Below are 14,593 nucleotides of genomic sequence, written 5' to 3'. Positions count from 1 at the left end.
TTTAAGAGTGGTCTCACCAATGTCTTGAAACAGCTGTGACATGACTTCCCGCCACATCATCAGTTCTGGTTCCATTCATGCGACCTGTATTTTCATCCAAATCATTCATAAATATATCCATCTATATACCTGCAGCACACATTGGTCACGTGCCTCCAATCTGAAAAACAACCTTGTATTACCACCCTCTCATTCCTTCCAACAACAAGCCAATTTTGTATTTAATTAATTAGCTCATCCTGAATCCCATATGATGCAACTTCTAGACTGGTTCATCATTGGTTTAATGAAGGGTTTTGGTCCAAAACATTGACTGTTCACTTCCTTCTATCGATGCTGCCTGACCTGCCGAGTTCCTCCAGCTTTGTGTGTGTGTGTGTGTGTGTGTGTTGCTAAGAATTTCCAGCATCTGCAGAATCTCTTGTATCTGCTGCCCTGTCCTGTTCGACACTTCTTCAAGAAACTTAATCAGATTTGTGAAATATGATTTTCATCAAACAGAGCAATGCTGTGTGTCCATAATCTGTTCTTGCCTGCCAAATACAGGTGGGTCTTGTCTCTCAAAATCTTCCCCCAGCATCTGTCTGTCCCCCACCCCCCATTAGTGTTGGACTGACTGGACTGTAGTTCCCAGACTTATACATGCACCCTACCTAAATTGAGGTCCAATGTTAGCCACTCTACTGATGTCTAATACCTCACCCCTGGCTGAGGGATATGCGAAAAAGCTCTGCCAGGTCTCCTCCTTTTGGTTCCCAAGTATCCTAGGAAACATTTGGTCAGGTCTCGGGGATTTCCCTCCTTCATGTGCCTTAATACCATCACTTCATTTGTACAGTTCATATCCTTCTGCTCCTTTTTGAATTCTCTGGCTTCCATGAGTTCTCCGTGGTAAATACAGATGAGAAGTATTTATTTCAGACCTTGTCTGGTCTCCCATGGCTCCACACATAGTTGACATCTCTAATCCTTAAGCAGACCTATTCTCTTCCTAGTTACCACTTCGTTAGTCATATATTATACTTACAGAATCTCTTAGTATTCTCCTTTACCTTAACTGTTATGTACCCTTTTTGTCTTCTGAATTTCCTTCTTAAGTGTATTCCTGCTATGACAACTGTAACACCTGTGTAGTGCTTGTCTTATCTCATGTGACTGGTCGCTGCACTCTTTCTGAGAAAAATCAAATTACATAGTACTACACTAGGTGCTAGTAGGCCATCAGAAGCTCTAGATATTGGAAGGAGGCAGTGAATAGAAAACACACACTTCTAAGAGTAAATTTAGTTTATAAAAAAAACATGAAGAAGAACAATTTAAAATTCCAACTTTCTGTTGAGGTTCCAAATCTCAGATATCAACAAAAAACAAATTCCTGTTTAGTTAGAATCTGTGATATTCATAAGAATAACCATTATTACTCTAATTTATCTAACTAGTTGGATCTCATGTTATTCCCCATTTAAAATTTCCTTTTTTCCCCTAGTTAGTTAGAAAACTAATTGAATTCCTATTCTGAAGTATTATGGTTAACTTCAGTTTCAGTTCAAATCGGTATGTCTACAAATTGAAATTCAAATTCAAAAATTATATATCTATACAGCTTATCTCCTTTCATGACAATTCTCCAACATCACAACTTTTAAACAAAGTAATCTCATTCAGTAACTTATCAAAGTCTTTGCAAAAATAATCAGTTCTTGCAGAAAATCAAATTCAGATCCTTTGAATGAAAATAGGCTTATACATCCAACCGTATTAAATCCTCTGCATCAAGAAACAATTCATTCCCGCACTGGTTCTTCATCCTGTGTGGCTCACCATCTTGTTTCATGTTTCGTTGGATGAATTAGTTGATCATCCATGGAAAGTCAATTCACAGTACCTACACAAAAAAAAAAACTGATCAAATCCCTTGGTGTGATAAACAGAACTAATTCCCGGTTTCATGGTAGGGATTTTGGACACTTGTGTCTGCCGATATTGACTCATTATAGCTGTAGCTTCCATAGATCTTTTAATCACTAACGTCTCTCCTCCAAGGGGTTCACCCTGAAGTTTTCAAGTAAGTAGGTTAGAGATACTCACTACTAATTCCACTTTTAACAGTTTGTTATCTTTAGTTTCTGTTAGTTAGCTGTTTTTCTCTCGCTTTCCTGCGCTATTTTCCCCAAGTTCTTTTTTTAAAAATTTGGTGAACCTCGTTTTCATCCCTCCACAGGTGGAGCTTCCTAACATTACATCATTGGGTTTAATTAACCTGGATTACACTGCACTATTATTCTTACAGCTATCTGCAATCTCCGTACATATTTGCTCCTCTAATTACTGTGGACTATTGAGAGTCTGTTGTACAATCCCATCAAAGTGACTACCTCCTCCTCATTTCTAAGTTCTAGCTATATAGTCTCACATATCATTCTGGGCTCTCATTCATGCCTAAAGAATCTCCTGTCTGCTCCTTTATTGACTCTCGTATCAGTACAGCTTTTCTTGACTCCACCCTCCACTACTGTACATCCAGGTTAGATGTTGTGCCACATACCTGGCTGCTGCTGTTCTCGTCTGAAAGGCCAACCTACTAATGGTATCCAAAACAATATACTCGTTACTGAAGGGAAAGTTCACCAAAACCTACATTTGGTTTAATATTCAGTGGAAACTACAGTAATTTGTTCATTAAATTTATTTTTGTTGGCACGGACTATAAATGGATTTACTACAAGCCCCTGGGCAGTAAACATCATTCCATGAAAATTTCAGAGCTCAAAACCTTTGACCATCTGCTGTTTGGGTGAGAGACATAAGCTCCTTGCCTGCTTTTGTTTTCAATCCTACCAAGGACAACGTATCCCCATAATCCCTTCCACATCCACAACCTTCAGATTTGTGCTGCTGCTGCTGCTGCTCCACTTCTGGTGCCTTGCATGTTGCTGGTTTTATGCCCTCAGTCATTGTACCTTCAAATTGCTTCTCTGAATGACTCTTGGCCTCCTTTCCAAATAGACATCATCTTACAGACTCAGTGCTAAGTCTTCATTCAAGTATCTGAGGCTGTGCTGTGCGGGTGCAGATTATTTCACCCTCCCTTGAGGAAGTTGTAAACTGAACAAATTAAGTACATTTCAGAGGAGAAACAAGCTAACTAGAATTACATTAAACAGATTCTGTGACTGGGTCTTTATTATGGCACAAATATTTTGAAATCTTATGCCCTTTAATTCACTCCCAGAAAGAGTAGTGGAAACAGATGAGATAGTCATTTTTAATTATAATTGGAAAAGGAAAAACAGTATCATTATGGGTAACGTGGGTTCCTTCTGTGCTGCCTGATTCATTGAGCATTCAGTGGTGATTTGTTAATTAGGAATAAGTAAACTATTGGATGTAGTCCTCACACTCTTGCTGCTGCGTTACATTTAAGTCAATTCTGCCTCTGTTTCTATGACAACAGTTTGCTGCATGTATTGCACATTCTTGACACAGCTTTACTAGAAGAAGAAAGAATACTTGGGCAGGCTTATTAATATTCGGGGTTTCATTGTCTCAGAATAACCCAGATTCTGGTCTTAGTGGAATTGCCCATTACAGTGACATCCTTGTGAGTTTCATCAGATGCTTTCTGCCTATATGGGGTCTGTGGTTTAAAGAAACCCAGTGTCTTAAACTATAGTGTACAACAACGTAAGTAAGATGCTTTTATCGGCTTTGTATGGGATCCTTTTGTTGCTTAAACATCATTATTGCTGCAAGGCTGTCTTAAAAATGCAAAGATATTTTAGAAACATTACTCATAATATGTAAAAAAAATCTTATTTAATGTCTGTACTGTATGGAGTGTAGGGTTATTAAATATGTCATATTTAAAAATAAATTGATTTTTAAAATTTGCTTTGAATTTATTCTGGTCCTTTTTTCTAAAAACTAAACCATTCCTCACCCTTTGCTGTTTTGAAAATACAAATATCTTTTTGGCACACACTGTTTTACTTAGTAAAGAACTGCCGATATGCATTTTGTATGAAAGAACATGTATCATACAAGTTGAATAATTAGTAAAGATAAAAATAATACGATGAAATCATTGTGATTTATCATGTCTATTCTGTTACTAATGTAGATTAAAATTATCCATTTCAATGCTATCTCTTAACTCTTTCCTTTCATAAATTCCTCCCTAAAATTTTGGTTAAATTCCTTCAAAAATAAAAGATTTCAAAATACGGTTTAATCTTTAAATAAAATTCAAGCACCAACCCTTCATTAGCTTCCCAAAGATTCTTTTGTTATATAATTTTGTGCAAATTAATGTGCAAGAATATGAAGCTTAATTGAAAATGTTCCATTAAAAATGAAATTGCTCTTGTATGTTAATTGTCAATACATATTTCTGGTAATGTACAAGGAACAAATATAACCATGATTGAGGCATGTATGTGTGGTAATTTCTTTGTTTTCTTGGTCCAAAATGGTAATTTTTAAGATTTTATTTTCCTTGTGACAATATGGTCTATAATGTAATTTCAATGTTTGCCTTTTCTCGTAGCCTTTCAATTGACTTTAAAAAGATAGATATCTATTTAACACCTTAATCTTTACAATGGTAGCTAACAGACATACATTTAAATATGAAGGCAATTTTTTTTGATGATGTGATGGAAGATTTCAAAGAAGAAATCCAATATGATCAAAATTATAGAAATTTCCCATTGGTTGTGGTTTCCAGTACAAGACAAATATTTTTCATAGATAGTGTTCGATGCCAGAGAATATTGCCGTCCATGAATCAAATTAATTCAGAGCCCATTTTATCCTTACTTCAGAGGAATTAATTTAGGTGCATGATTTTATGTGGAAAGTGAGCCAAGGTCTTTTTAGTGGTGCTCCAGAGTGCTCATTTCATTAAAGATACTTTTTCTTTAGCTTAACATTTTTTAAATTACATTTTGAGTTAACCAGCTTCCTTTCAATTTAAGTATCACAGAACAACAAGTGAATTGTATGGAAACAGTGTAAAACATTCAACAAATAATATATCCCTGAAAAATATTAGTTTAATATCTATTAACAATTATTGCACATGCTTCTATCAAGGGTGACATAGATTTTTTAATATACACCTTGTGTTCTAAATTTCAGTGCATGTAGTTGTGTTCTTGTTGGAAGCATTTCAAAGAAAGAAGCCTTTCTGATACTGCAATTGCAATTTTGCCACAATAGATTAAAATGAAACTGTTTATAAGATTTATCTATTAACACGTTACTTTAAGTGATGCACTTTTTCAAAATATTGTTGCTACTAGCTTTAAAATGCTGCAGCACCAGTAAAAATACTCTCTCTATACTGTCGAGTAGTGAGTTCCAGGACTTGGACAATGAACGATAGGTAAGAATGGCATCATGGTGGCGTAGCTGAGGTCATCAGAGTTTGAAGTTCAATGCCAACGCTGTCTGTAAGGAGCTTGTGCATTCTCCCCATGGCCGCGTGGGTTTTCTCCAGGGTCTTTGATTTCCTCTCACAGTCCAAAGACGTACCAGTTAGTAGGCTAATTGGTCATTGTAAGTTGTCCTATCATTAGGGTAGGGCTAAACAGGTGGGTTGCTGGGTGGCATGGTTTATTGGACTAAAAAGGCCTGTTCCACACTGTATCTCTAAATAAAGAAAGAAAGAAAGAAAGATGACGTGCAATTTGGAGTGGTGATTTTCCTTTGTGTCCCTTGCCCTCCTTGCAGGTTATGCAGGAGATGCTGTTGTAGTAGCCACAGTTAGTAATTGCAATCCATTTTGTAGACTGTACTCACTGTAATCACTGTAATCTCGTGATGGAGCAAATGAGTATTGAGTGTGGTGGATGAGCTTCCAATCAAGCTGGCTGCTTTGTTCCAGGTGGTGTTGAACATCTTAAAAATTGCTGAAACTGTACTCATGTAGGTACGTGGAGAGCATTCCATCACCCTGTACTTGTTGCAGGATGCCCAGCTGGTTTACATGATGAATCCAATTGAATTTCTGGTCAATGGTGACATCCAGAAATTGGTTTGTTGGGGACTCAGCAATGATAGTATTATTGAACATTAAGAGGAATTGGTCAGAATGGCTGGCACTTTTGTGGCATGAATATTATTTGCCACACATCATCCTGTCTAGATCTTGCTGCATGCCATCATGGGCTGCTTTGTTGCTGAGGAGTTGCAATTAAAATTGAGTATTTTACAATCATTAATCAACATCCCCGCTCTGACCTTCCAATAGAAGGAATGTCATTAAATGAAGTAGCTGAAGATGGTTGGAGACACAGGAAACTACAGATGATAGAGTCTGGAGCAATGCACAAAATGCTGTAGGAACTCAACCTCTATGGAGGGAAATCGGTAGGTGACATTTTGGGTTGAGGCTCTTCATCTGGACTGACAAGGTGGTTGTGCATAAGAAGTAGTGCTGAGGACTCCTGATGTAATGTTCTGAGGCTGAGATGATAGAGCTCCAGCAATCAAAGCCTTCCTTTTTGGAGTAAGGCATGACTCCAACTGTTGGAATATTTTTCCTCTTGATGCTGTCAGTTTTCCCAGTGTGCCTTGATACTCCATGCTATCAAATAGTCATTCTCACCCTGCCTCAGGAATTCATTCTTTGTTTCTTGTTTGGCTAATGACTGTGATGAGATTTTGTGCTGAGTTGTCTTGGCAATACCCAGGGTGGTATTGTCAGCAAATTATGATGGCTTCACCTGTGAACCCTTCCATCACTTTGCTGACGGTTGAATGTATTTTGGGTATATTAATCTATAGTAATTGGATTTGTCATGCATTCTGTGAACAGAACACACCTCTATAAATTTACCATTAGTGAATTCACTAATACATTTCTAGTCAGTCCAAAAGATGCACTCAAAATTTAGTTAAAACTCTACTCTTTTTCAGATATTCCAAAAATGCAGCATTACCTAATGAGTTTGCTGATTCTTTACTCCTGACCAGGTTCCATGCTATAGCTTTTCACAGGGGTCTATCACGTTATGGGCATGGCCTTCTGTTGAATGCATAGGATGTTAATGTAATATTTGCTGCCATTCATGCTGCATTTTCACTATGTCATTGTGGGGGGATAAAAAAGCTTCAGGTTACTACTAGTCAATATTAATAATGTTCCATGAAATGGAGTACAATAGACTTCACTATAAAAGGAATGTCTTTGCTTTACCTTTTCCTAAGGAAATTGGTTTCTTCTCTGTCGATCTGGCTGAGCAGCTTAAGTGCATATTTTCCTGGAGAGAATTTGTAAGTTTGTATTTGACGAAAGGGTAAAGCACTTGGGTATCTAAGTAATCTATATCGCATGAGTGAGAAGTCACTTAGATTTGAAAAGCAAGCATGATTCTGTCAGTTGAGGACATGGATATGGCATAGTGAATGTTGTTTATTTTAGGAAGATCTTGGAGTTTAGCAGCGCTTTGGACAGCAATCTTGGAATTTGGTACAATTGGAGGGATGGAATAGCTCAGTAAAAAATTTAACAGCATTGGAGAGAGGATGAAGGTCTGATATTGATAGTTTGTCAATGGCATTAATGGAAACCTGTGTAAATTAAGTTATGTAAAAAGCAATCAAATTTTGCTAACTTTTATTTAATTAACTAACTAAATAAACTATCTTACTGAAAAGTGAATATAAAAATTACATTCCCACCAGGCCAGAAGGCACACATACAGACCTTTGTTTTATAGTAAGTTTTCAATTTATTTTATTATGAGTCTCACTAACTCTCTTGTTTCAATATAGACTGATCCAGGAATAAGCCCCACCAATGAAAGAGACGGGAAAAAAGAGCTTTTGATACCTGATTAAACCATGAGAGGCTGAATTGCCTACTTCTGTTTCTGATTCTTAAGTGTTTTTAATTAATTGGAAAAACATTAAAATGACTAAAGTAGAAGAATAAGGCCAAGTGACCTTTTTAAGACAAAGTTATAGAGCACTACAACACAGAAACAGGCCCTTCAGCTCATCTAGTCCATATTGAACTGTTATTCTGCCTAGTCCCATTATCCCACACTATAGTCCTCCATACCCCTTCCATCCTTCTACTTGCCCAAATTTCTTTCAACTGTGCAATCAAACCTGCATCCAACACTTACACAGGCAGCTCATTCCACACTCACGCCACCATCTGAGTGAGAAAAGTTCACCCTCAGGTTCCCTTTAAATATTTTACTTTTCACCCTTAACCTGTAACCTCTAGTTGTATCATCCAAACTCAGAGGAGAAAGCCTGTTTGTATTTATCCTCTCTATATCCCCCATAACTTTACCAGCCTCTATCAAATCTCCCATCATTTGTCCACACTGCATGGGAAAATATCCCAATATATTCAACATTTCCCTATATAACTCAGATGCTCAAGTTCCAGCAACATCCTTGTAATATTTTTTTGCTGTACACTTTCAATCTCATTGGTGTATTTAGGTAGTTGACTAGAACTGCACGCAGTATTCTAATTTTCGCCTCACCAACATCTTATACAATTTCAATATAACATCCCAAATCCTATATTCAATACTTTCATTTATGAACATCAATGTGCCAAAAGCACTCATTACAATGCTATCTACCTGTGACTGTCTACTTTTATTTACCTTTTCCACTTGGGTTAGAAATGGCATTCAAATAGACCCTTGTTTGATACACTATGGCTGTTGTATTGCTGAGGAGCCTAATACAAAGTGTTTCTGGTCCCTTGGCTAATTATTGCTGCGTTCTGCTGCAGCACTTAACTGCTGAATGCAGCAGGGGAGTGGCAGTTCAGATCTGTCCAGAGCTCATTAGGTTCCGTGTGCAGATTGTAGTTGTCTTATTGAGCAAAAGTATGATCCTAGCCACTGAATTTCAATTAAAAAAAATTAAAATAGTCAACAAATTCAGACAGCTGAAGATTTGAAAAAAAAATCACTAAATTCAATTAATTCAAAGAAAAAAGATAATCTCTCTCACAGCTGTGCTGAAATTAATGAGCTCACTGTACCTCTGCCAGGTCTAACTGAGAATCGGCTCAGGAGAAGATTCTCCTCAAAAGCCACAGGAATTTCATGTTCGCTTATTTGATAAACAAGTTGGCGATGTTTGGGTGCAGTTAGATGAACTCCACCGCAGAGTCACTATTGAGTTCATACTTCATTGCTTTCAAGGGAATCTAGAACTACCTGCCCTTAGTGAGTCGGGGTGATGGCGGGAGAGGAAAGGAAGTACACTTATTCCTCAAAACAATACATTTAATACTCACCATGGAGATGTGCCCTATCCCCTCAATGGTAGAATTAACGGTGGTGCCAATATAATTGAATAAATGGGGACAGAGTATTGGACAACTGTGTGACCTGTCATCTACAATGATCTTATGAAAACCTGCTTTTGATTTGCAGTGTATGTGTACAACTGTTTAAATAGCGATTGCAAAACTCTTTTGCCTTACTACATTTCAATTTATGGTCATCAGCCTTAGGTTACTGGTTTATTGCTTCTCGAAAGGCATTACTGCTGATTTTCAGGCAACTTCCCATCATAATTGTTTCAGAAATAAGGATATTCTAACAATAACAGCTGTGAGTCTTGGTACAAAGTTTACAATAATTTAGCCACCTCACTGGCCATTGTCGAGTGTATCTTCAACATCTAGTTCATTAGTTTAAGAATGACGTTTGATTTGATGGCAGCACTATATGACTGGAATAATTACATAAATCCATTTTAATTCATAACATATTGCACAAGTGTATATTCCATATTTTGGTCAACAGAAACAGGGAAGATATATCAGAGAATAATTTTTATTGTGCATTACCCTGTCCTTTCCTCATCAATACTAGCCTATTTCAGTCACACATCCAGACGATAGTGTGAGCTTGACTTGGGGAATGTATGTCAGACCTAATTCCTAATGTGATTTCTGATAGAGTGTGGTCTTTTATTAGAGAAATCGCTAGTCGGCCATAAGAAATAGAAACTGCAGGAGGGTATTGAGCTAATTCTGAAATGTCAACTTTGCCTTTCAATCCTGAAGCATCCAAAAATTCGCTAGTGTTAGCCTTGAATGTATCCAGTGGCTAAACATCCCCAGATATCTGTAACCTTTTGTTCAAAGAATTTTTTCCTAAATCACCACTGTATTCAGATGAGCATGGAGGAAGGACTTTCTCCCCTTAGATAAAAAAAGATACATGACAAGTTGCAGGTGGCAGTAATATTGCTCATGACTAGATATTATTCAAATACTGATTTTCAACTGTTCGCACTTCTCAGCTTCTCTTAGCATTTGACAAATGGTTTGACAGTGTGATCAATCACACAAAAGAATTTCTATTCATATTTCTTAAATCTTGAATATTTTGTGAAAGGCTGTTTACAGTTCTCTACCTCCTCAAGCATTTATCAAATGGTTTAACAGTGAGATCAATCCCACAAAAGAGATTCTGGTCATATTTTTTAAATTCTGATTTTTTTTGTGGATTTTGGGATTAGAAGTTTTGTTACCATCGGTGAAATGCATTTGTATCTGTTCTGCAAAGTCACCAGTGTGTCAAATATAGTTTGTTTATTTCTAAGTCTTTTGTGCAATTGGTGAGATGTGGTGTTTCTTAGATTTATTTTAAAAGAACAATTGTTCTTTCTAGTCATGTACCATCAATTGATTTAAAAATAACAACACAGGGACTTGAAGGATAGAAATCAACATTAAAAACAAGTGAGGGGCTACCAAAGCTAGCCTTGTTTTCAGTAAATTTGATAATGATCCATTGAATTCCAGTTGAACTGGTGAAACAGAACATTTTACTAATAGAGAACAGAATCTAATGTACAAACAGCTTGGTTATTTCAGCATAAACTGAAATTGTTCTTGTCTATTAATAAAGCTAGGCAGAGGGGGTGGGGTGACTCTGTTGGTAAAAAATGAAATCATATCCTTTGAAAGAGGTGATAAAGAATCGGAAGATACAGAATCCTTGTGGGTAGAGATTAAAAAATGGCGAAGAGTAAAAAGATGCTGATGGGAGTTGTATACGGGACCCTGAACAGCAGCCAGGATGTGAGATATAAATAGGAAATAGAAAAAGGCACATAACAAGGGCAATGTTATAATAGTCTTGAAGGATTTCAATATGCGGTTCGATAGGGAAAATCAGGATGGAGCTGGATTACAATGGAAATTTGTAGAATGCCTACGAGATGGATTTTTAGAGTAGCTTGTAGTTGAACTCACTACAGGGAATATGATTTTGGATTGTGTGTTGTGTAATGAACCAGATTTGACTAGGGAGCTTAAACTAAAGGAACCCTTAGGAGGCAGAGATTGTAATATGATAGAATTCACCCTGCAATTTGAGAGGGAGAAGCTATCAGTATTACAGGGGAGTAAAGGGAATTAGAGGCAAAAAAGAGGAGCTGGCCAAAATTGATTGAAAGGGGACATTAGCATGGATAACTGCAGAACAGTAATGACGTGAGTTTCTGGAGGCAATTTGGAAGCTACAGGATAGAGAAAAACCACAAGGACAGAAAAAATGAAATATGAAGGTAAGCTAGCCAATAATATAAAGTAGGATACCAAAAACCTTGTGTAGATATATAGAGTAAAAGAAAGCTGAGAGTGGAATTTGGACCACTGGAAAATGATGCTGGAGAGGTAGTAATGGAGGACAAAGAAATTGCGGATGAATTTAATTAATTATTTTGCATCTGTCTGTGGAAGACACTAACAGTATGCCAGAAATTTGATAGTTCATGACAGAAGTAAGTGTAGTTGCTATTACAAGGAGAAGGAGCTAGGGAAGCTGAAACATCTGATTGTAGATCCGTCACCTGGACCAGATGGACTACACATCAAGGTTCTGAAAGGCATAACTGAAGAGATTGTGGAGCGATTAGTAGTGATCTTTCTAGAATCACTAGATTCTGGAATGGTTCTGGAGGGCTGAAAAACTGTAAATATCACTCTACTCTTTAAGAATTAAGAAAGGCAAAGAAAAGTAAGTATAGACTAGTTAGCAAGACTTAAATGGTTGGGAAGATGTTGGAGTCCATTATTAAGGATGAGTTTTCTGGGTACTTGGAGGCACTTGATAAAGTAGGCCAAAGGCAGTATAGTTTTCTTAAGAGGAAGTCTTGCCTTACAAATCTGTTAGAATTCTGTGAAGAAAGAACAGGCACGATAGACAAAGGTCAGTCAGTGGATGTTGTTTACTTGGATTTTCAGTGAAATCTATTGCCATGGACAGCTGTGAAGGCCAAGTTACTAGGTATATTTAAAGCACAGGTTGAAATTGCGAAATAGGGAGAAAATACAAAAAAAAACAGTGGCGTAAAGGGACTTAGGAGTCCTTGTGCAGGATTCCCTAAAGGTTAACTTGCAGGTTGAGTCTGTGGTGAGGAAGGCAAATATGATGTGAGCATTCATTTCAAGAGGACCAGAATGTAAAAGCAAGAATGTAATGTTGCGACTTTATAAAACACTGGTGAGGCCGCACTTGGAGTATTGTGAGTAATTTTGGGCCTCTTATCTTAGAAAGGATGTGCTGAAACTGGAGAGGGTTCAAAGGAGGTTCATGAAAATTACCCAGGATTGAATGGCTTGTCATATGAAGAGTGTTTGATGGCTCTGGGCCTGTATTCACTAGAATTCAGAAGAATAAGGGCTGGCGTCATTGAAAGCTTTCAAGTGATCAAAGGCCTTGATACAGTGGATATGGAGAAGACGATTCCTGTGGTGAGAGAGCCTAAGACCGGAGGTCACAGCTTCAGAATAGAAGGCAGTCCTTTTAGAACGGAAACACAAAATAATCTGCAGATGCTGGGATCAAAGCAACACTCACAGCATGCTGGAGGAACTCAGCAGGTCGGGCAGCATCAGTGGAAATGATGAGTCGACGTTTCCACTGATGCTGCCCGACCTGCTGAGTTCCTCCAGCGTGCTGTGAGTGTTCCTTTTAGAACGGAGATGAGGAGGACTTTCTTTTAGCCAGAGAGTGGTGATTCTGTGGAATTCGTTGCCACAAGCAGCTGTGGAGGCCAAGTTTGTATGTAGGTTTAAGTTAGAGGTTGATACATTCTTGAATGGTCAGGGCATGAAGGGATACAGGGAAAAGGCAGAAGATTGGGGCTGAGAGGATAGTTGGATCAGCCATGATGAACTGGCAGAGGAGATTCAATGGGCCAAATGGCCTAATTCTGCTTTTATATCTTATGGCCTTAATCTGCCATGACTGTTGTTCCAGTGAATCATACGCTATGCCAAATTATAAAAGGTAATTGGTCCTCTTGACTTGAAATCAACTGTAGGTATTACAAACGTTTGTACATTGTGATGTTTCTATTCAAATGTATTAACAATATTTAACTCAGTGAAAATTGATAACTGTAAGAATAGAAAATGCCTGGGTTCTCATAACCCATTTTCCATTTCTCATGCATCTATTTAAGTGACTTAATACTTTGTCCTAGTGCTCTGTGTATTTTTTGTCAGGCAAATTACTTGCCTTTCATTTTACCAAGAGTTGTTACAATCACATTTCATGTGCAGTATTTAACTTTTATTCTCATGCTGATGTTTATGTGCCTTAAACTGATCCACTCTTTTTTCCCTTGTCTACCTTTCTGTTTACTTTCTTGCAGTGTCTGAAAGAACATCTGACAGTAAATCGGTTCCTGCAACAGAAGGTACAATTTCTGACTTGCATTATGTTCATAATCAGGTGTACAGGTACATTGCACAAGTTTTTTTTTAAAGTTCAGGTTCACATTGTTTGGTACTTCATCCACTCATTATTACTTAATGTATTGTTCCATCCTTAAAAAACAAATGGATCATTTTATATGCCAAGTTATAGGACTGATCTTAAAGAACATTGTCGTCAACATTGGTTTGTCATTTCCCTGTGAAACAAAATTGGGTCATGGCAAGTAGCCTGTTTTATATCACTGTCTGTGACCTCAGTTACAGAATAAAGTAGGCCACTAGTTCATGTGAATCAGTTCTGTTCTCCTGGAGAAGACCAATTCTTCCCCCATTGTGATGGGCAGAGTTTTATCCAGGATAAATCTCAGGAGGCCAAAAGAATAAAATTGCAAGAAGCATTGGGTTTGCCACAAAGAAGAATTGAAGATGCAGTGCATATGATGTTGCAAAGGAAGGGATGAAGGTTTTTTGTAATGATTAGGATCTGGGGATTGATGCTCAACTGCAAATTGGGTTGAGCACTCGCAATATTTAGTTCAGTTTCAAAGAGTTAAGAAGAAAGTGCTTGGGAAAATGAAATGTAGATCAGTCCACTGGACCAGATGCGTTACTAATGATCTTTCAAGAAACACTAGACTCTGAAATGGTTCCTGAGGACTGGAAAATTGTATATGTCACTCCACTCTTTAAGAAGGTAAGGAGGCAATAGAAAGGAGATTATAGGCCAGTTAGCCTGACTTCAGTGGTGGGGAAGATGTTGGAGTCCATTATTAAAGATGAGATTTCAGAGTATTTGGGGCATGTGATCCCAAAGTCAACATGCTTTCCTTAAGGGAAAATCTTGCCTGACAAATCTGTTGAATTCTTTGA

General features: G+C 37.6%; 1 protein-coding gene across 6 annotated transcripts in view; it reads left to right on the top strand.

Moving 5' to 3' along the window:
• LOC140199430 (microtubule-associated protein 2-like) overlaps positions 1-14,593 on the top strand; it is a 316,902-nt gene that overhangs the window by 242,366 nt on the left and 59,943 nt on the right. For 5 of the 6 annotated variants that reach the window (XM_072261524.1, XM_072261526.1, XM_072261528.1 and 2 more), the window contains one exon: positions 13,660-13,704. The exons of the other annotated variant lie outside the window; for it this stretch is intronic. In XM_072261524.1, the coding sequence (XP_072117625.1) occupies positions 13,660-13,704 (45 nt within the window). The remainder of the gene's footprint in view (positions 1-13,659; positions 13,705-14,593) is intronic. 6 annotated transcript variants of the gene reach the window in all.

Source organism: Mobula birostris, chromosome 6, assembly GCF_030028105.1.
Source record: "Mobula birostris isolate sMobBir1 chromosome 6, sMobBir1.hap1, whole genome shotgun sequence".
Classification (NCBI taxonomy): Eukaryota; Metazoa; Chordata; class Chondrichthyes; order Myliobatiformes; family Myliobatidae; genus Mobula; species Mobula birostris.
This window is presented reverse-complemented; position numbering and strand designations above follow the sequence as displayed.